The sequence below is a fragment of the Triturus cristatus genome, chromosome 6 (assembly GCF_964204655.1).
Source record: "Triturus cristatus chromosome 6, aTriCri1.1, whole genome shotgun sequence".
NCBI lineage: Eukaryota > Metazoa > Chordata > Amphibia > Caudata > Salamandridae > Triturus > Triturus cristatus.
The window spans coordinates 198661633-198685071 of record NC_140589.1 but is presented as its reverse complement, the minus strand read 5'-3'; the positions used below and the strand labels follow the sequence as shown (position 1 = coordinate 198685071).

The following is a 23439-nucleotide window of genomic DNA, read 5'->3' as shown; positions in this document are numbered from 1 at the left end:
GTGAATAGGTCAATGGCCTGACGTGTCAAAGTGTGGTGATTTTTTAAATGTATTATTATTTTTATTGCAATTTCCACATTATATTAATACAACAACACCCTCCATACCACTCCCCTCCCACCCAAACATTAGGTGACACTCCCAAATAGTTTCATCATATATCATCACAACAATAAACATTGCACCAAGCAAATCGCTAAAGGGAATAGTATAAAAGTAAGACATTTATTATAAGGCAATACAAATTTAATGAAAGATGAAAAAGGCCAGGGCTGTCTAAAGTGTATCGTGCATAATCAAACTCAATACATAGCTAAGACATCAGGTTAATTCTTTCCTGGTTAAGAGACTCCCTCTCACCTACCAGCGACTCGACCCAATTGGTCTGAGGAGACCAGATTCTAAACCCTTTTTTCCAGGACCGTACACCTCTCCTCGAATATACTGTTTTTTTCCAGGTTATGTACTGCCAACAGCCGGGCTAACCATTACTGAAATACAGGTGGATTTGGATACAACCAGGCGATACATAGACGGAAGTTGGTCATTGAGATAGATAGAAGGGGTCTTCCCATCTCACTAGCCTCCCCTTCTTGTAGCCCTAATAAGATTAGCACCAGCATTAAGGAGGCCTTTAGCTTCAGATTATGATGACAAAATCTTTATATCTCCTCTTTCACAGTCAACAGCAGGTAGCAAACACATTTACAATTTCAGCGCCATACATCTGACACCTAGGGCAGCGCTATCCTTAACCATCCCCCCCATTTTATGATCCAACAATGTGTATAGTATAGATTAAAACAGGTTTTGTAATATTGCACTTGTAGCCTTACCCACAGTGAGAGATATTTTTAAAAATCGCCTCAGGTATGGCCAATTTCTCCTGCCACCTCCGTGAATGTCTGTCCAAATCATCTTTCATAAATAGATTTAAAAAACTGTACATTAACCCAATAGGACATTCTTGTTTACTAATAAGCAGATCCAACAGGTCAACTCTCTAAAAGCCCACTGGCCCCCTCTTTACGCCTCAAAAAATCTCGTACTTGAAAATATTTAAAGAAGTCTCTTTGATTAATGTTAAAGTCATTTCTAAGTTCTTCAAAAGATACAATCCCAGTAATGGAAAAGAAGTGCCCCAGTCTGTGTAGCCCAACACTGTTCCAATGAGAAATACATTCATCCTCAAAGATATTTGGCAGATTCCTATTCTTCCAGATGGGTGCTTAAAAATTGAATCTAGCAATTCCCATCATCCTACGTGTTGCCGACCAAACCTTTCCAAGGCACTTTGAAGAGTCTTAAAACGTACTCTTTTATAGTAGGTTAACTCGAGCTGCTGCAAAAGGCACCCCCAGGCATTAATACCAATTATAAATTCAAAGGGGGTGGGTATACGATCCCCTGCATCCCCACCCGTCCTCTCTTGCAGTAGGATAAGGCTATATTGTAAGGTGGTGGCCCAATAATACAGTTTGAGGTCAGGACAGGCCTACCCACCTCCTTCCTGTGGAAGCGTGAGAAATTTAAAAGCTCTTCTAGGTTTTCAAAAGGCCCAGAGAAACTGAGAAATGATATCCCCTAGTTTCTTAAGCCACTAATTCTCAATCTCCAATGGTCTGGCCCTAAAAAATTTAAGAATCTTTGGGAAACAAATAATATTTACTATATTACAACTGTCTTCTAAAGATAGGTGGAAATTATTCAGCCTACTCAAGAATTATTTTGCCGTTTCCAACAAAGGGATCAAGATTTTCCTTCACTATTTCATCCATGACTGATGATACACTTACTCCTAGATACACTGCACTCTTTACAACATGATTATCTGACAGCAAGATCTGATTGTTAATACCAATTAATGTCTTATCTTTAATGAATATCCTGAAATATTCCCAAATCTAATGGCCTCCTCCTCTACTGCTTTAAGCGCAGCTATCGGGTCAGGGGTCACAAGTGCAATATCGTCAGCGTATGTCAAAGTCGTAGTTTCTCACTCCTGGAACTGAATCGGACGGATTGTAATGTTATTCTCCAGTCTACGTATGAGCTGATCAATATATGTCTAAAAAAATAATAGCGAGCAAGGACATCCTTGCCTCCCTCAGATTCCGAATGACTCATACAGGTCTCCTGCTACAAATACTCTGGCCACTGATTTCTTATACTGAGCCTTGACTGCATGGCAATATCCTGGCCCAATGATCACTCTTGGCATTGCAACCCACAAGTATTGCCAGGAAACCCTATCAAAGGATTTCTCCACATTCCAACAGAATCAAAGCCATAGGGTCCCTTGCCACCAGAGAAGCATCAAAAAGGGTATGATCTGTTTTTCCTCTCCCGGAAATAAACCCATGTTGTTGTCCAGAGACCACCTTACTTTTTCTTTTCTTTTTTTTAAACAGATTTTATTGTTTTTCATCAGTTATTCATTAAATACAATCGCATGTCACTTTTTCATTTATACACAGTGTTATGCATAAACAATACAGATGTCATTAGTCATATCCACCGTGTTGTTGTTACGATCCATTTAATAAACATCCCCAACAAACTCCCCCCTCCCAACCCCTTACTGCAGAACCATAATTGTTAAGTTCTCCCCTATTGTATATATGTTAGCTAATTCCAGGGAGAACCCTGCCCCCCCTGGTTCTTGTCCATCCTTTGATGTTCGTTAGACTCTTCTATATCTGCCTTCAGCTTAAGGTAAAATGTGTCATTGGGTTCCTTCCACATTTCCTTCTTGTTCATGATGTGGTGGGGTCCCCTGCTGAGAGCGCGTTGAGGGGTAGGATCAGACGGAGTCTGGCTCCGGGTTTCTCATTCCCTCTACTAGTACCTCCTACGCTCTAGCCCGTTCTATTGCTCCTATCCCTCTACGTGCATTGCTGAGTAGCACCCTGCACTCACATCCTGCCCATGTTTCCAGCTCCCACTTGCACACAGCCAGATGAGGTCCCCTGAGCGCCTTACAGTGTATTGTGATTTGTCGGTTAGCCAATATGAGGGCAAGTTCCAGAAACCTATCAGTGACCCTGGTTCTAGCTGTGTGGGGGAATAAGCTTAGACGGCATAGCGCTGGTCCCCCTGGCACTATTCGCTCTATTATTGCAACCACTGTAGCCGTGACCACTTGCCAGAATCTATGTACCACTAGGCAATTCCAAAACATGTGTATCATATCCGCTCCATTTTCTCCGCACCTTGGGCAGCATGCGTCCTCTCTATGGAAGTATCTATTAATATGCTCTGGGGTGAGGTAGACCCTATGGAGTATATAAAAGTTGATTAATTTGAATCGAGCATTTCTCGAAACTCTAAAGGTTCTATCTAACGTATTGATCTAGTCAGCGTCCTCGATCTGAGTACCCAAATCTGCCTCCCACTTGTTTCTTAATGTCGTCAGGGGTTGAATGGAGTCTCTGCCAATCGCTTTGTACAGACACGTGGCCGCTTTGCTCTAACCCCCTGCTGTTCCTATATATCCACTTGTGGCGTGGCTTTTAGGTAGTACAGTGACCATTCCCCAGTGTCTCCTAATTGCTTTGGTAACTTCTCCATATAATAGGAAATGTCCCTGAGGGATGTCCCAGCATGATCTAAAGTCCTAGGGCTCCTTCCTCATAAAGATCACCCGTTTTAGTGGCCCCCGACTGGACTCAGTCCTCAAGCCCTCCCCACTGTCCCCCGTGGGGTAGCGCCTGCAGTATTGTCATTGGAAGGTCTGGTGAGTAGGGCACTCAGGTTTGCATTTTTTGTAAACACATCCCGCAGCAACATCGGACCACATGCAGTTCATTGGTACCCTTTTGTGGTGCTCCCCCAACCCTCTAAAGTGTCCGCAGGATTACCACTCATTCCAGTATAAAGGGTCCCAGCTCTTTCTCCGGTGTCAGTCTCCCCTCTATCCATTGGGTAAACCATTGCAGTTGCCCGGCTAGATAGTATGATTCAAAGTCAGGGACTGCCAGTCCCCCTTCCTCCGTTGTTCGTTTGAGAGTCACCATAGCCAAGCTGCGTCTACCTGTCCCCCAGATAAATGACACCGGACAAGATTCAAGCTCCCGGAACCTGGCCCTCGGAATCCACACAAGTAGAGCGGTAAACAGATATAATTGGCGTGGAAGGGCTATCATTTTTAACAAAGCCACTCTGCCACCTACTGATAAAGGGAGGGCACTCCAGATGCCATGCTCTCTTTTAGGGACCTTAAAATCCCACCTATATTGCCTTCTTGGAGATCGGCTTGGGAGTGATATATCTTGACGGCCAGATACTTTAAAAAATGGGGTTCCCATATCAGCTCTCCCAACTCCTCGGTGGTTCCTGGTTCCGCGTTAGTGGGAAAAGTCTGGCAGTTCGCTTTGAGCCCTGACAACTCAGCAAACTCTGCCATCATTTCTCTAGCCCCTCGCAATTTCCCTCCCAAGTCCCTAAAAAAAAAAGGAGTAGGTTATCTGTATAGAGTGCAATGCGGTGTGCCCATCCTCCAATTTGTAGACCTTGATATTTTTTTCCCAGCCGAGCTAAACTAGCCAGTGGCTCAATAGCTAGCGCGAACACCAGTGGGGATAGAAGACACCCCTGGCGAGTCCACCTCTCCACCCTATATGGCCCAGATATTGCCCGGCCTGTTCGTACTCTTGCCAGTGGTTCTGCATATAGCAGCTGAACCCAGCGTATAAACTCTTGCCCCAGCTGCATTTGCTCCAAGACCCTGTATAAGTACCCCCATTCCAGGCTTTTCTATGTCAATGGCAAAAGTTGCTCCACCTCCGTCCCCCGGTTGCTTGCCTCAGCATAGACAGTAACCGTCTGATGTTAAGAGCTGTGTTTTTGCCCGGAATAAACCCCGCCTGATCTGGTTGAACCAATGTAGTCATGAACAGGAGAAGTCTCGCTGTCAAAATTTTGCTTAATATTTAAAAATCTAAATTAAGCATTGATAATGGTCTATAGGCCACACAGTCTAACGGTGATTTGCCCAGCTTAAGCAGAGGAATCACCAGTGCCTCTCTTGGACTCGGAAGCTCTCCAACCTTTCTCTGCTTCGTACATCCCCACCAGCCCCAGACCCAAATCCTCCACATAGGCTGCATACATTTCGGCAGGCAGCCCATCCGTTCCCGGGACTTTACCCCTGGGCTAAGTCTTTAATAGCACCCCGTATTTCCGACATAGTAATTGCTGCCCCCAAAGCTGTGGCATTTTTTTCAGTCAGGGTAGAGAGGGGAAGTGGAGCCAGAAAGTCTGCCAATGATACCTCCTTCTGTCCTCCTGTGCTCTTGTAAAGGGACTTACAGTAGTCCAGGAACCTAGTGTTTATCTCCTCCTGCCCATATAGGTGATGCCATTTTGATCAACAATGTCAACTATGGGGGTACCCCTTAGGAGCCGGGTTGACCAGCCATGCCAAAAGAGATCCTGTTTTTTCCCTTTCCTCGTGGGTTTGCTTCATATATTTTTTGTAATCAAAGCAGCGCAAACTCTCCTCAAGCGCAGCTACATTGTCCTTTGCATCTAGGAGGTCCATGTGAAGCTCTGGGTGTTCCGGTCTACGCCTCTCTAGGCCCCGTAATGTCTGGTCTGCTTTTTCTATTTCTGTCACCAGATCACTGCCTTAAAGGCATCCCTTTCCATCAACCTGGATGAGGTGGAGTCAGTGTTCTCAGAGAAGAAGCAGGTTCTATGGCCTCGCGTTGCCTCGAGGATCTCTTGATCCTCCAGGGCTTCTGGTTTGAGCCGCCAAGTGGGGATGGGCTGGAGGCTCAGACCGTACTATAAACTCATCAAGACTGGGTTATGATCAGATATCATGCATGAAAGGTATTCCACCGCACAAGAATATAGATGTCAGCGTAGCACAGGAAGGTGTCCAGGCGGATATGTAAACCATGCTCGTGTGAGAAATGGGAATAATCCCTAGTCGTCAGGTGCGTGCGCCTCCATGTTCCCACCAACCCCAATCTAGATTGCCACTCTGTGAAAGTTCTCGCTACCCTAACAGTCGGGGCGTCTCTAAGCGGCGGATGTGAGCGATCCAAAATCGGGTCAGCCACACAATTAAAGTCTGCCCCCAAAATTTTGGAGTGTAACAGGTGGGGTGCCAATGTGATAAACATAGCAGTCAGGAACGCACTTTGGTCAGAGTTAGGACCATGCAGGTTTATGATTGTCACTTCCTGGCCATCCAAGCATCCAGTGATTACAACATATAGACCCTCCGGGTCAATCCAGTCTTCTGTACATTGAAATGGGGCCCCTTCCCTTATCCAGATCATCCCCCCCTTGCAAATGCCGAGAAGGAAGTGTAATAGGTTCATGCCCACCAACATCGCTGCAGTGCAGCCCCTTCAGGAGCCAGGAGGTGCGTCTCCTGCTGAAGAGCTATATGGACCCCTCTTCTATTTAAGTAGGAGAATACTTTGTGTCACTTCTTCATCGTATGTATTACTATGACATTCCAGGACATGATCTTGTAAGTCATAGTATTATCCATTTCTACAGCACTTGGTTACCTCGGTCCGCCCCTCATTTGCAGCCATTACTTTCATGGGGGTCAGTGCAACCCTCAGATGTTTCAGACAACATATCAATTGACTTATGGATCCTGCAGCGACCCCAATTAACAACTTCTTAAACCACAAACTCCGACCCCCCAGAACAAGTGAGTGTTTCTCCCCATCTAAACTCTATGCAAATTTAGCATCTAGAACCCAAAAAAGAATAATGAGCGGGGGTAGTGGAAGCCGCCTAGGAGGAAGGTAAAACCAAAACCTCTTGCTAACCCGGGGCCATCCCCGCCACCCAGCATAGCGCTTCTACATATTAGGTGACATTCCCAATCACCAGTCCATGGACCTCTCTTCAGTAGACCCTCTCTCCCCTCAGCACAGCCTCCTCTTATACTTACTTGGCGGTTACAGTTCAGATAATGTCCTCTGCCTATCTCGGAGTTACTTCTGGGAGATCTAGTCTGCGTCCCCATGTTGTGTCGGAGCTATGATCTGAGCCTGAATCTCTGGATTCTTCCCCTGTTGGTGAGGGCACGTCTCCAGCCTCTGATGCACTCATTGAAGCAATCGCAGCCACTGCTCTAACTCTTACCCATTGAGTGGGGGACCTCGGGTCCGACCTCCCCTTCTCAGAGTGCAATCTGTTGACTTCCCCCGGTTCTCCCTTGGCCTCCTAGCCCTCCTTGTGGGTGCCTGGTGGTCAACCCAATCCCACACTTCCTTTGGCGTTGCAAAGAACGTACTCCTGGTGCTGTCACCACACGTAGTTTAGCTGGAAATATCATTGAGTACTGAGTCCCCAGTTGGCGTAGCTTTCATTTCGCTGCCAGGAAGGATGCTCACTGTTTAGGTCTCGCTGAGACAGCGAAAGCTGTCTCTTTGAGACATTTTGTAAGTGGGCTTTCAAAAGTGCTACCCACATGGTTTGCTGGCCTAAAGCTTGAGTGCACGATGGCGTGCACATGCACAGCTGCTCCTCTGCTCCTTCCATTCCCCCTTCCCTTCTCACCCTCCTTCGACTTTAAACCAATTCCCTACAGCAGTAAACAGTTCCCCGCTTTCTCCCCTACCGAGTTCAAAGGAAACCTTCGCTCAGTTGTAACAAGCCCTGCTAAAAGATGCCAAGTGCCCCGCACTCCTGTGGAAACACAGCCTCCGATTGCACAAACATTCCCAGCAGCTCTGAAAGCCAAATCACATTCACTTCGCATCTAGCTAATGTTTACAGAGACGCTGGACCAAAGAGAACTACATGCCCATGTGCCCCCATGCTGCACTCCCTCCAGGCGACCCCTGGAAGGGCAGCCTCTGCAGGGCCGCAGAGACCTCTGTTTTGGGGATTATTTAACTGCTGTCATTGGGGCTTTAGGCCTTTCATAGGATCGTTTCTCTTTCTCAGTCAGTTTACATAAAACAGCATCGTCCGCCTTGCGTTCCTCTGCTGGCTTCACATGGGGATTATAGGAGGGATTCAACACGCCAGTGACCACAATTAAAGAATCAATAAAACAACAAGGGCATGGCCTGCCTCCCACTCCCTCACAGCAGAGTTTATTCCACCAATCGCACTGCTTCAAGGAGGCGGGGATGTGTGGCATGACTCCAGAGAAACCTGTTGTGACTGCCTCTGTTTAAGCTTCAGTTTTCACTTTAAGATCTTGGGGGCAGAGGGGCGTGGATAGTATCTCCATTGGGGGGGGGGGGGGGCTCCCGAAGCTCTGCCCCTACCCCCTTCCTTAAGCCCATGCAGATGACGTCACACAAATTTGCGGCTGTGAAGCAGAGCGGTGTTGGGATGCTGAAGTCCCATTAGCTTTACAGCCCCAGAGAAGCCATTTCTACCTGGGGATGAGACCAGCGCCCTTCGTACTCCTGGCGGTGGGCGCGCCTAGTTCTATTTTAAGGCAGCACCTTTTTATATTGGTAGAGACACACTGTCTTCTTGCATCACCGCCGGCTCTCGTGGGCAGCACGTGTCCAAGGCAGGGCCTGCTTCAGTTCCACCCAATTCACACCAACCTCCAAGCCCAGGAAGAGGGGTGTCCGCCGTTTCTCATTGTCTCTTTAAACACTTGAGCTGCTGCTCTGCGCGTTGTTCTGCGGTGTGTCCTTTTAGCACACCTCTTTGTTTACCCAGGGAGTGTTCATCTTAGCCTGTTGGAAGTGAGATGCTCCCTCTGCTCTCTCACTGGCTGGGCTATTTCACCCAGTTCATTGCCTGAAAGAAATAAGTTGTGAGCTAAATTTTATTTAGCATCTCAGAAGTCTGCCAATTGGCCCTGTCAATGGCGATGCACATTGTGTTCTATGTCCTGTAGTGGAGGGCTTAATACCAGGCTTCACAGCACATGAGCTGCACAACATGGGCAGCAGCGAGGCCGACCCTAATACACATAATGAGTGAAGGACGGCTCGCAGGAGGGACATCACACGCTACTCTCACACATACCCGAAGGTGCGATACGGGCGGCTAACACACTAAAGAGAGGGTCAGAGGAGTTAAAGGACTGTTGTACGCTCTCCAGAGACAGACGTCAACATTCGAGAAATAGAACAGTCCTGGACGACACCGCCAAAACTCTGATGGAATTAGCATATTTTTATGTCCTTGCAGTATACATTTTTACCTACCCAGCGTGCTGTGCCTCATCGGAGGCTACAACATATACCCCTGGGTAACAGAGGCGCACTACTGTTCACTGATAGTGCAGTTTTTGTTCTCCCCTTGTTGTACTCAGACCTATATTAATTGAGTGTGGATTAGCTCAAAATATGTTTTACTGGTGTCTCCATACTACAAGATTAAAACAAGAGGGTGGAACAATGGACACTACCAGTTTTCGTCACAATTTTTCGGCTATCTAATATTGCCCCATGAGGCCAGGCACCTTACTCAGGACTGCAGATCTTGGTATATCCCATCAAATATTTTGAAATCGTCCTTGATTCATAGGGCTGTTATGCAGTTACGGTAAATATATCCTTTGTTTGTTCATGAGATGGGACAACATGAGCGGAAACCTTCCTAGAACAGGAACGTCTTGGCAAGAAACTGTGTAGCTTCAGTCCTTTGGAGAACAGGTGCAGTTGGAGGAGTAGCAACAGCTTTCCCCTACATGGAACTCATTGCAATCGGGCTTCAGCAGTGCAAGCTTTCCCCGTCACAAAACACATGGCAATCGGGCAGCAGTGCAAGCTTTCCTCGTCACAGAACACATGGCAATCTGGCAGCAGTGCAAGCTTTCCTCGTCACAGAACACATGGCAATCTGGCAGCAGTGCAAGCTTTCCTCGTCACAGAACACATGGCAATCGGGCAGCAGTAGTGCAAACTTTCCCCGTCACAAAACACAGGGCAATCTGGCAGCAGTGCAAGCTTTCCTCGTCACAGATAAAAGGCATTGTCATTTACAATGCCAATAGCTTAAACTCGCATACATGCGAGACCTATTGCATTGCAAATGCTTGTTTTGTACCTCTTGTGAGAAATCCGGTAAAATTCTAACTGGACTATTGTCCACCACTATGTGGTCTTTTAGCCTGGCTTGGCGGAGCACATAGTCTCGATCTTTATAGAACAACAGGCGTGCCACCACTGGTCGTGAATGTCCCCCCGGTGAACGTGGTCATGCCAGAACCCTGTGAGCGCGTTCCAGAGCAAAGTAGGAGAGAGGCCTTCCGCCGCAACATTATCCCCGATCCATTCTTCCAGATATGCGACCATGTCGTTAACTTCAACTTTCTCCAGAAGTCCCACAGCCCTCAAATTATTGCAGCGTGACTTATTTTCAGCATCCTCCACGCTTAGTTCTAAAGTGTGCACCCTCTTTTCCATATCAGCAAGTTTATCCAACGCTGCAGAGACCAACGGTCTCATGTCTTTGATATCGCTCTCATTGGTTGTGGCTTTTTCCGCCAGGCGTCTGCGATCCTCTCGAAGGATTTCCAAATCCTCTTTCAGGGTATCTTTTTTGTTATCGACGGCAATCCTGGAGGTCTCGATGGCCGGGAGTATATCCTGAAGCGATGGGCCGGGAGGAGGCTCCTGGTGATACGCGCATCCTCTGCCACCCGATCCTGAGCTTTCAACATTGTCGACCTCCTGGTCCTGAGGATACTGATCTTTCTCCCAGGTGGACTTCCCCATGGTGAGGGTTAATTTTTTGGGGGCTGCTTTAATTTTCCCCTCTCTCTCTTATTTTGGCCCCTAAGTCAACCACCCCACACTCCACCTGTGTGGCCTTCCTTTCCCCTCTGCAGGCCCTCAGCTTTTTTTGTTTGATTTTCCTCTCCTTTTTTCTTTTTAGTGCTCTTACTGTGCTTCCCCCTGGTGGGGGCTCTTCTGTGCCCGGGGGAGAGCTTTGTCACTCGGTCTCAGTGCCAGGTTTTATACCCCCTCGCGCCGTCTGATTCCTGCTCTCAGCGGCAACAGCTCCTCAGCTGCGGTGGCCCACAATAGCGATAGCGATGATTCTCGTAGCACAGGCAAATGCGGGCTCTCAGCGGCAACAACTGCTCAGCTGCAGCGGTCCACAATAGCGATAGTGATGATTCTTGTGGCACAGGCAAATGCGGGCTCTCAGCGGCACCAGCTCCTCAGCTGCAGCGGCCCACAATAGAGATAGCAATGATTCTTGTAGTACAGGCAAATGCGGGCTCTCAGCGGCAACAGCTCCTCGGCAGCAACAGCCCACAATAGCGATAACGATGATTCTCATAGCACGGACAAATGCGGGCTCTCAGCGGCAACAGCTCCTCAGCTGCGGCGGCCCCCAATAGCGATAGCAATGATTCTCAGCCCGTGTTCCCCGCAGTAGACCCAGAGGCTCCGGAATTCTCGACAGAAACCTCACCTGCGAGTAGAATCCCCCTCAATAAAAATTCAGAAGGCTGATGGGTGAAGTCTAATGTCCCTGAGACTTCAGCAGGAGGCAAGCTTAAATCAGGCCCTTGGGAAGTTGCTTCAGCAAGATAGATAGAAGTTTCAAAGTCCTTTACCTCTAGTTACACGGACAGAGGTTTGTCTTGACATCCAGAAGTAACTCACCGTGTAGGGGTTTTAGCACAAATATTTATACACCAGAAGTCTTTGTTCTCAAAAGTCACAAGTCACTGAACCCATCCAGAACCAGTTCGGTGTGGTCCTGGAGCTCTTTATTTACAATCCTGCCTTTCAGGAAGAGGGGTCTGCCATCAGACGCACAGTGGGATGTGGAGCCATCATTCACCTTGCCAGGCACAGCCCTGCTCAGATCAAAGGGTCACCCCTCCCCATACTCCAACTGCAGATCTCTCTGTTCAATCCAGGTCGGGCTCAGCCTGCCCTGTCCCTCCAAAACCAGACAACCAATACACATAACAGCAGAGCACCCTGGAAGATTTAGGCAAGAAAATACCCGCTCTCCAAAAGTGGCACTCCCAAACAGAATAGAAAAATAATCCCCACCAAAAGACGCACTCTAACATTCTGAGCTCGGGCATACCAAATTCGACTCTCCAAACATGTTCCCTGGGTCAGCTAGGGTTATAGGGAATACCAATTCATACAGTCATTCTACAATAGGGAGCATTAGCGCTGTGGCACTGAATAGCAGTGGCACAGCGCCCAGAGCATCTAACACCAGCAAACACAGAGGAGACAAAAGCGAAAGATAGAAGGGAGACAACACCAATGGTGCCAGGTCTAGCACATATGCTCTGCAAACTGGACTTATTAGCGAGACGATGTGAGAGGGGAGCAGCAGGCAAAACAGATTATCGCTTGGGTGCCATCTTGCTCCATTTTAATCTAGAGAGTGGTGATTTTAAAGCATACCTCAGCGCCACCCACCGAAGGATAACACCAAGATAGCCCCAAACAAATGGGGAGGTAGAACGTATGATGAGGACACTAAACAAAGCCATTAGGATTTGCGTCAAACAACATGAGGACATTGAGGACACTATATACCGGTTCCTTGGTGCCTGCAGGAAGATCCTTCATTTCACCGCTCGGAGCTCTATCTCTGATGTTTTATTTGGCTGAGTTGAACAGGATTTTACTCCCCACAGCCCTCATGGTCTCTGGATACTGTAGACCCAAATGTGAGCCAACATTCCGGGCAGAGAGCAACATCAGGACAAGTCATTCTTGCAAGTCTCAAGACACTGGTGGTGGATGACTGGGTGCTGATTGTCAGCAGGATGAGTGGAGGGAAGGTCTGCTTGCCCGTTGAGAGACATCCATTACTGGTGATCCAGAGACAAGGGGATATGGGAATGGCCAAAAAAAAGTGGTGAGCTAGTGACAAGGGACATCTCAGCTTTTCAAAAGTGTAAGGTTGACAGAAGTTTCAAAACCCACCAAACTAGGATAGTTGTACCATAAGAACACCCGAGTGGTAATGCCACCATCGGCAACTCTTTTGATACACTTTCTTGTTAGGAGATGGCGGCTCACGAAATGGATGTGCTTCCAACATCACCGGCTGAATCCTAAGTGCCTCATGATGAAGTTTCCCAACTCCCAAGTCATCGATATTACTTGAGAACCCACGTGGGGGAACTGCAGGGTTGAATGACTTTGTGTGTACTCTGTAGCTCATTGATAGCAGCTCGTGGACTTTGTTCGTTTGTTTGCTTGCTCTTTGTGGTCAAGCTTGAACAGTTCCAGTTACAAACTATTTTGATTTGGCGAGGGATGTAGTATGTCACATGAAATGCTTGCTGTGACATGTTGAACCATGCCGACATCCTGATGCCGCTACAGTATCAGTGGATTAATAAAGTAGGGGGCTAGGCTATGCTCAGATGTCCCCCACAGCAGCACCTGATACCCAGGTCTGAGTCATCCTTTTACAGGGGCCCCAGCCTGACTAAGAGGAGACCATCACAAGGAGCTGTGTGTGTACATAACTTGTCTGATTTACTGCATATACATTCTTTAATAGACTGGGTTGTGGGTTGACTATGATAAAATACAGCCTTTCCACGATCTTGAGTCCTATACTATGATTATGTGTCAAAAAACAGCACTTTACAAAGCACATAGATTAATTGATTCGAAAATGCGATACACTTGACTTGACAATGGCAATAGGGCAATATTACTAACAATAAAACAACAACAGCCACAACACATGTATTTTATTATGACTCTAGATATTGCTTTCACATCAAAGATACTAGCTTGAGCTGTAGTAGGAGGTTGGCACTCCTGACTAATAAATTAATTGCTTAACAGGTAACTATACCTTTCTCTTCCTAGGAAAATTCTAACCTTGATACATACTTCAATGATAAGAACCTAAAAAGCATTGTGAGAAACCTCTTTTCAGCTGGAATGGAGACCACATCCACATCTCTTCGTTGGGGGATGCTACTTATGATGAAATACCCCGATATTCAAAGTAAGGAATTTAAAATGTACTATTAACTTTGTAATCACCCTTAAACAGTGGCAAAGCTAATTGATTTTGCCTATTTTCTTTTTTTGTATTGGAATTAACAAGTATGGATGCAAGGAAACAGTGTGGGGTTGGATCATGGACATTTTAGGAGGACCAGGTAAGGATGGGAGGGAGGCAGGAGGTAAATGAACGGCTAGGGGACTGGGATCAATGAGGACGATGTTGAGCAAGGCCACACAATGGGGAAAGAGAGTGAAGCTGGTGGGAGCAGTGAGATAGTGGAAGAAGATTAAATGGAGCCTGGGAGAAATGAGAAATGACATACAGGGGATGGGTGGTATTGAAAGTTAGCTAAAAGATACAGTCAAATAAGGGGAACGAGGAAAGGACAGGACATGCTCTCCCATCCAGTGCTACTAAGAGTCGAATGCCATAGAAATATGCAAAAGAAAACACAGTTCCATGACATCAGCATTGGAATGATCCAGCTCATCCAATCAAAAAAGGCTGAATGCAAAATGCTTCAGACAAAACAGTAGGTGAAAAAAACACATGGTTCATATGAAGGTTAACTAGCCATTTCAGTAACTGAGAGTACATAAGTTACTTTTCAAAAGCCAACAATCAATGCTTTCTGGAAAGTCCTTCATGGAAAATAACTTGCCACTTTCCTCTTTAAGTACATTTCCTATATATGGGGTTTTTATTACTGTAAAAAATGTGGATCAACTGAAATACACAATGAACTGCCCAACAAGGTCTCTTAGCAGAAAGACAAAGGCAAACAAGCAGACACATAATATTCATTGGCTTCTTCCAAATGCTCTGTTTCTAGTTATTGTGATCCAAAAACAGAATACTATGCCTTTATAATTTTCTTACCATGGACACACTGTGTAAGGCTCACTTATAGGCACTTCCATCCAGGGAGACAAAAGTTTTTTGCCCATGTGCACAATGTTTGTTTTAGAAGCCAAAATGAGGGGGGTGGCTATGACACCGACCATGATAGCCATGCTACGTTAGAACTCCACTGGGACCCTCTTTACCAGGCTGATAAAGATCGGGACCGTGGGGTAGATATAGCAAAAAAAATGGCAGAGAAAAACCTCCAGACAGATGAGACACTGCACTGAAGTTGCCTGTGAGCAAAGCTGATTGGCCATTCAAAGAAGATTAAGAGGCGAAGGCAATCCTATAAAATGGTGCTTGTCCATCTTGTATGGTGAGAAGATGGTGTGGGCAGAAGAGCCCCAATAAAACATACAGCTGTGCTGTGGGAGCTAGAAGACTCAGGAACATTGACAAAGAGTGGCACAAGTCTAAATAGAGGCATAATTCCAGCGGGAGTGCCATGTCCTATGAGAGCATATATGCTTGGGGTACATGATTGAAAGAGGTTAGCATGAGAGGTACATAAAGAGGCTTGAGGAAAAGCACAACAGTGACTCAGGAAACCTAAAGCATCAAACCAAGCCCAGAAACGACAGTGAGACCCTTTGAATGATCTGTTACCCCCATGTAAGAAACCAGTATGAACAGACATCACAGTCTCTTCTTATGGTGGATCGAAAAAGCTAAGTTTACAGACAGAAGCTTTGTGGTGGAAAGAGTAGCCAACGTTATCCTCTCACAAATCATCACATCATCATAAAAGCTGTTAACTTGCTCAGAATGGCATCAAGATACTTTTGAAGCAGTTTCTTGATACCAGAGACAGTAGACATTGAGTAGAAACTATAGTTAATGCATATGTCACCTAAGAGGCGAACATACAAGAAACTGATGAATTTCTTAGAAGCACTCTTGCAGATTACAACACCTCAGTCCTCTGTGGGGTCTTCTGCAGATACTTCTAAAATGGTCTGCTATCCGTTGTCCAACCATTTAAAAATGAATTAAGGGAAAAAAATTAAGGAGGGCATCTGCAATGCTATCGCATCTGTAAAGGCCAACATGGGTTAACAGACTGCAGTTCAGCTGAATAATTTAGAATGTTTAGGAACTAGCATTAATGACATACAAATGAAAGTTCAGGAGGTGGAATAAGCAAAGTCAAACATAATGGGTCAGGTTAGTCTCTACCAAACACAATTGGAATCTCTGGCACTAAAATGTGAGGACTTGGAAAAACAAGCTCACCAAAAAACAATAAGGGTGCAAGGCCTACAGGAAGGAACAGAAGGTCCCACCATAGCAGCATTTTGTTATAGGCCTCTTTTTAAAATGTGGCAGGCAATCGCCAAGTTATTTTTAAATTTGGCATGGCGCATAGGGTGGGTCAGAAGAGGACAGGAGAGGCAAGAGGACCAAGAGAAGTACTAGAGGAATCTCTCATTAACCAAATATTGTTTTCTGTCAAATTGTACTGTATTTGTAGCTGAGGTTTTAATGTAGCTAAGTAATCTACAATAAATGCACCAGTCAAATGCTCCCAGCAGACAGCTTCAAAGTTCAAGAAATCTTCTGTCATCCTCATTCCTCCAGTGTACAGCTGTTACCCACATGTGTGTTACTTCATCCCGTGAGGCACACTTCCTAAAGCCAAAGTGCCTATAAATGCATTTTTTTTCACTGATATGTTTGGGTGTGTTGTGAAAGAAATGATGAATATGACCATACCATAAATTGCTTCCGAAAGGCTTGACCACTTTTTACTGAAAAGCCATGACGCAATACTAAATTACTACATACTACTCCTCAGCCTTCTCCTCTTTGAGTTGTCATTCTGGAGTATGGACTCTTATAGACTTTAATGTGGGACTTAATTATCTCTGCTAATATGAGTGTTTCCACCATAGAACTACATGGCTATTTAGAATGTTACTTCTGCCAAGTGACATTAGAATGTATTGCTTGGAAATTAGAGTTGGAGTTGCGCTGTGCCTGTTGGAGCCACTGCTGCTGCTGTCTCCACAACCATGTGGCCACTGAATAAACCTGTTCAACCATATTCAGCATCCAGCTTCGTTACTACGAAAATTTGGGAACAATCCTGGCTACATGGTGGAACCCTCTGTGTGTAACCTCTGCATGTAACTTAATCTGCCACAAGAGAAAACAAACTGTCACTACTGGCTCTGATGACTGTTCTGCTGTTATCTACTAAGGTATAATCTGCATGGCTCTATTCGAAACCTTTGCATCTGCTTTTAATGAATTGACAAGCTTAGCATAACGTCAGCTAATTTCTCTGTGTGCTTCTGCCTTTGTCGCTACACTGGGCGAGACCTGGAATCCTCCTTGTGCGCAGCAGTTTACCTTCTCACACGTGAGCGAGGGCTGTTTCCGCAGCACACCATCCTTCACTTACTCGGGCATCCATGTCCTGTGCTACTGTGACGTCCTCATGCTGATAAAGATTGGAAGCTGGTGCGCGTCTGTCGATTTGCTCTGCTCAAGCTCAGTTCACGTTGGACATTCCTACGCAACACTGCTTTGCCACAGTGACCATTTTGGCACTTTGGGTTAGCCGCTGTTCTTTTCAATTCTTGCGACGACAATTCTTTGCTTATCGATCTTCAATCTGGAGACGATTTTATCTTCGGAAAGGATCGGCGATGGTCACAAAATTATTTAAAGCATGTCCCCATCAGTGATGCGCACACTAAGCGTTCTCATCCTTCAGCTGCGTGTCACTCAGTGATGTGCATACCTGGACAGTGATTTCACGCACCCCATCAGTGGCAGGCACACTAAGTGTACTTATCTTTCAGCTGCGTGTCACTCAGTGATGCACACACCTAAACTGTAACTTCAAAGCAATACATTCTAATGTCACTTGGTAACAAGTAACATTCTAATTTGACATGTAGTTCTATGGTAGAAACACTCATATTGACAGAGATAATAAAGTCCCACATTAAAGTGTCGTGAGGGTGTAGGGGTGCTAAGTTAGCATTAGTCCGTGCTTTGCATCACCGCCATCTTGCCGCTTATGCACACTACATGCTTTGGTTCCTGTAAACACTTTTGCTCGTGCTGCTTCACATGGAAAGTGTCTGCCTTTCACTATTTCTGTTGTGCTCTGAGTTCTCATCCCGTACATCGTGTTCAAGGCCAGAAAACAGCTCCACTGGTTAATCGGCTTCGGTCCGCCCCACACACATATAGACATAACATGGAACGCAGCTGCGCTTCTGACTTTTCGGGTGTCTTTAATATTGCACGGGATGCAAGTTATCAACACTTGGAGAAAACCTTTCCAGAGGAAGAGCTGTGCTTGTCCGGAGATGTAAATCCTATCATCTAAGACTTGAGGTAGGGGGTTCCGCTGTCCAAGCCCAGAGGTCATGTATTGCTAGGAAATTACAGTTGGAGTTTAGCTGTGCCTGGTGGAGCCACTGCTGCTGCTGCTGTCTCCACTACCATGTTGCCACTGAATAAACCAGTTCAACCATATTCAGCCTCCAGCGTTCTTAACACATTTCAACCATGATCTTACTGAATTTGTTTTGCCTTTACAGTAAGTGCAGTGTTTTGTTTCAATTCTCATTATGTGGGCTTAGCATGTCCCCATGATTGGTGAGTGCATTATTTTATTACTAGGTCTTTCAGCTTGTGATCAACCCATTTACATCCCTTTGTTGCTGCTGGACATTTAAGCTGCACTTAATGATTACCCATTTGATTTTGAATATAAAAACCCAGACTAACTGGTTTTGCCAATGCTTATTGTGAATTTATAGGTGACAGTATAACAGTTATATCCAAGGAAAGTTATGAAAGCCTGAATTCCACGAAATAGGCATTGATATTTATTTTCAATCTTTTATTTAGAGAATATAATATGAAGAGCACTCGCAATGAGGACAACAGCTAATTAGGCTTAATTTAATAAGGTATGAAAATGTATCCTAATACCGCAAATTAGGTGCAGGGATAATTTAACATTTAGAATATTATTATTTATTTCTACACCTACTATTAAAAAGTAGCAAGATTCGTACAATTAAACAACACACGAAGAAGCCCACCAGGCTCTTTCTTAAAAGCTGGGTTACGTTTACTCGGCATTTGTGACAATTTCACATGGGTTAATAGTGAACTATGCCCTACAATGCAATAAAAAAAGACTAGTACATTTCTATGAGTAGCAAAGTTTCCATCTAAAGATCTAGTGGTCAACCACTGTTCATGTCAGTTTCTCATTTAATTTTGGAATAAAATGTTCACATTTTTCTGCAACACACTACATTTGAGACCCCTTTTATTTATTTATTTATTTATTAAGAAAGCATACAAATGAAAATATAGTATTTGGTGATGTCAGTAGTTGTAGGGGTGTCCGAAATAGCATAATTTGCTTTTGCATAATTATACTAAATATGAAAATATTATGCTAAAAATACACAAAATGTTAATCTGTTACTTAACCCTAGATTTCAGCATGAAATGCACCCCTTTGGCAATGGTTGATGCAAGGATGCATTTTGCAGTGAAAAACACATATCATAAAAAATGCAAGTGGCGTGGGCAACAGCTGCTCGTACAGTACAATACAATAAGCATTTATAAAGCGCACAGCTACCTCAAATAGAGGTGTCCCGGCACTATGCAGTGATTGCAGTAGAGGATTAACCAACCGTCTAAACCCTACCCTGACTAAAGAGTCCGGTTTTTAAGATGTTCCTGAAATCTCATTTCGATTCTATCTGGCGCAAATGAGATGGTAACGAGTTCCAGAGTCTAGAGGTCCTGACCGCGAAAGTTCTTCCCCCAAGTCGAGACTTCGCAAAGCACAGAACATGGAGCAGACACTGATAATAAGATCTCAATGTCTGTTCCTGTCGATACGGACTGTGCCTAAGCTTAGTTAGCGTAACCTGGGCCCAGGTTCCGGGCAGCTCAGAAGGCCAGGGTCAGAGCCTTGAATTCAATCCTCTTAGCTACTGGGAGCCAGTGTAGCTGCCTCAGGTGAGGAAAGACATGATGGCAGAAAGGTACCCACCGAATTAGTCTTGCTGCTGCGTTCTGCACTAGCTGCAGTCTGTAAATCAGGTAGACTTACAGCCCCAAATATAGACTATCGGCGTATTTCAAGCGCAAAGTCACCATTGCATGGACTATGATCCTGCGGCTGTCCTCCAGCAGTAAATCAAGGAATTTTTTTGAAGATTCTCAGCTTTCCAAAGCAAGCTGAGGAGATCTGACGAACTTGAGCCGCAAAAGACAAATCTGTATCCCATTTAATGCCTAGATTCCTTGCTGTCTTTGTCAAGACCGGTAGTGAGCCCAGTTCTACCGGCCACCAGAAATCCGCAAGGATCACTAAAGAACAGTCCTTGCGTCTTATCTGCATTTAGTTTTAGGCAGTTGCTGTTCATCCATTTAGAGATGTTCTTCAGGCACTCCTTAAAACTGAGAAAGGCAGCCTCGGAATGTTCTTTGTACGAAAACAACACCTGGGCATCATCTGCATAGGGGACTACTTTCACACCCTGGGATGCAATGAGAGTTGCGAGAAGCTCCATATAGATATTAAAAAAGCAGTGGACTCAGTGCAGAGTCCTGAGGTACTCCATGCCGTAGGTGTTTTGTTGTGGATCGAAAAAATTGCAGGTAGACATGTTGGGTATGGTCCTTAAGATAGGACCAAATCCAGGAGGATGCCACCCCACGATACCCAGCTGAGTCTATCCAGTAGGATTGAGTGTCCTACCATGTCGAATGTTGCTGATAGTTCTAATAAAACTAGCATAGCAGAAGCGTCTGCATCCACAGACATACTCAGATTCTGCAGCTTCAATCAAGGCTGTCTCAGTGCTCTGGCCGTTCTGGTCGTTCACTTAATTCCTGCATGCTTGCAGTAAAATGTGCCGCAGACTGAGAATATTGACATGACATGGCATAATGGCAGAATTTTCACAATTTGCTGTAACAAGCCTAACACAAAAACCCTGAAATTATTCGAATTATGCTGGTTTAATTCACATTTTGCCCAGCAGTGTTCAGTGCTCGATTTTGAGTGACCTCAAATAGCACTTTCTCAAAGAACTTGAATGAATTCAATCCATCACCAAAAGAAGTCTGTCCAAAGTACATGCTGACTACGCCTCCCTTGTATATTACTATACTGTAAATCTTTTAGATGATGTCAAAAGCTTTATTTCCAGCTGTATTCTGGGTAACACCCTTCATCAGCCAAGCTAGCTTGAATCCAGTGGCAAAGTGAACGATGATGGATTCAACCTAGATCTGGGACTGGTGGTGAGTGTCTGAAAAGTTTCAGCTCTCCGTCCATCATTTCCTGGTGTTTGCTTTGTTCGCCGTAATTTGGCAAAGTATGCTCAGACGTGGGTCCCTTGCTCACTTTGCCACTGGATTCAAGCTAACCTGGCTGATGAGGGGTGTTATCCCAAAACTGGTCCCAGGATGCTTGTTTCCAGTTCAGGGAAGACCTGGCTTGGCAGTTTGGGCTGGACTGTTCCAATGAGGCACCGGGTCAAGACTGGTTTGCATATAGCTGGGTCTGAACTGAAGTGGCGAAGTGAGCTAAAGAACGATGATGGATTCAACCCAGATTTGTGACTGGGGGTGAGTGTCTGAAAGGTTTCAGCACTCCGTCCATCATCTCCTTGTGTTTGTTTTGTTCACCTTAAGTTGGCAGGGTATGCCCAGATGTCTGTCCCTTGCTCACTTTGCCACTGGATTCAAGCTAGCTTGGCTGATGAAGGGTGTTACCCAGAAACCGGTCCCAGGATGCCTGTTTCCGGTTCAGGGAAGACCGGGCTTGGCAATTCAGACTGGACTGTTCCCATGAGGCACAAGGTCAAGACTGATTTGCATATAGCTGGGTCTGAACTGAGGTGGCGAAGTGAGCTAAAGAACGATGATGGATTCAACCCAGATCTGTGACTGGGGGTGAGTGTCTGAAAAGTTTCAGTGCTCCGTCCATCATCTCCTTGTGTTTACTTTTTAGAAAGTTGGCATTTTCTTACTTTTACCATTCCGTGACTCTGCCTGTCTCTGAATACACGTCTGGGTTAGAGTGACAGATTGGCTTTGTGCTTTCCCTCTAGACAGTCACACAAAGGGAGCTGGGGTGTGACATCTGCATTCTGATGGCCCATCACCAGGTTGATTGGCCTTCCTGCAGTAGATTAGGAGGGAGGGGCTGACACCTCCACCTGAACAGGATTGTGCCTGTTCCCACACAAAGAGCTGCATCTTCCTCTGTAGTGCCTCTGGAGCCAAGGAAGGAAATGCAGGGACCTTGTGAGGATCAGAGGCCTCTTTGTTGTCTCCCCCACTTCAAAGACACATTTGGTTTGCATGCTGGACCTCTGACACCCTCAAACTAGTTCACTTTGGGGGAATAAGCAGACTCTGCAACCAAGAGGAGCTACGCTGCCAGGACAGACTGCCACTGTGCACTGTGCTCTGCTGAGTTGGCCTGGTGCCTGCTACCTCTGCAGTGAGGGGAAAACTGAATCTGCCCTCTACATCTTACAAACTCCTAAGAAACTCCAAGCGCTTGTTGGCTTGCTTCCTGTTGTGAAAGACTCAGGGACAACTAGGTCTTCCTTGCATGCAGAGTGTGCAGCTGCTGCCATAACCCGGAACTCCTATAGCTGTGCTCTGACAATCAGCCTTTTTTTCATTCTCAAGCAAAGCACTTTTTTGCAGGAGTGCTCTTCCTAACCCAGCTGCATCTGTCATCTCAAAGCGCTCTTTTTTTCAAACAAGTGCTTCCTGACAATAAGCAGTTCAACTTGAGGAGCAGCGATCTTTCCTGACATCGGTGTTCCTGAGAGCCAAGTTCTGGAGGCCCAGTGCTCAACCTTCTCGCAGCGTGATCAGCTGGCCAAGTGCCTGAGGAAAAGCGCTCTTGACCCTCTTGTGAATGCTCCCCAACCGGCATCAGCGATGTGTGTTTGCTGACCCGCTCTGTTCTCAAGCACCGGAAGGACTTGTGCTCGGCTTCGAGACAGTGCATGCCGATCCTACCTTCAACAGAGACCGCCGGTCGACTTTGGGCGTTTTGAAAAGTGCTGAGGTTGCCTGATTTCTAATTGCGATAAGGTGATTCCGACGTCACCTCTTTAAAGGTACTGTAACGCAGGGCAGCGTGGTCTCCACCACTGTCTCATGTACTCTTAAGGCCGCTTTTCAAGCGCCATATTGACCTCTGAGTCCCCCATGATACAATTACTGTGGTTCAGAAGCAGAAACAGTCTTGGTGTTGTTCCTCGTTAACTCTAAGCATTAACGTTTACCTAATAAAAGAAGCCCAGTTTGGAAGTACTGCTTGTTCTTTTGATATTTCCTTTGAAAAAGTGCATATCTCTGATTGTACTTTTGTCATTTTGGTTTTGTGGTGTCCTTCACTGTGCTACTGTACTAAGGTGTTGCTCAAATACTTTGCACATTGACTGTTTCATAAACCAGCCTGCTCTGCGCCAAGCTACCAGAGGGTGAGCACAAGTTATCTTATGTGTGTATCTGACTTACACAGACTAGAGTGGTGCATTAAGCTGGCTTAGTTTTATACACAAGCCAACCAGAAATCCTGTTTCTAACAGGGAG

General features: G+C 45.7%; 1 protein-coding gene across 2 annotated transcripts in view; it reads left to right on the top strand.

Moving 5' to 3' along the window:
- The window catches only part of LOC146816634 (cytochrome P450 2K1-like), a 303227-nt gene that overhangs the window by 209432 nt on the left and 70356 nt on the right, over positions 1-23439 (top strand). For both annotated transcript variants that reach the window (XM_085610516.1, XM_085610515.1), the window contains exon 6: positions 13770-13911. In XM_085610516.1, the coding sequence (XP_085466642.1) occupies positions 13770-13911 (142 nt within the window). The remainder of the gene's footprint in view (positions 1-13769; positions 13912-23439) is intronic.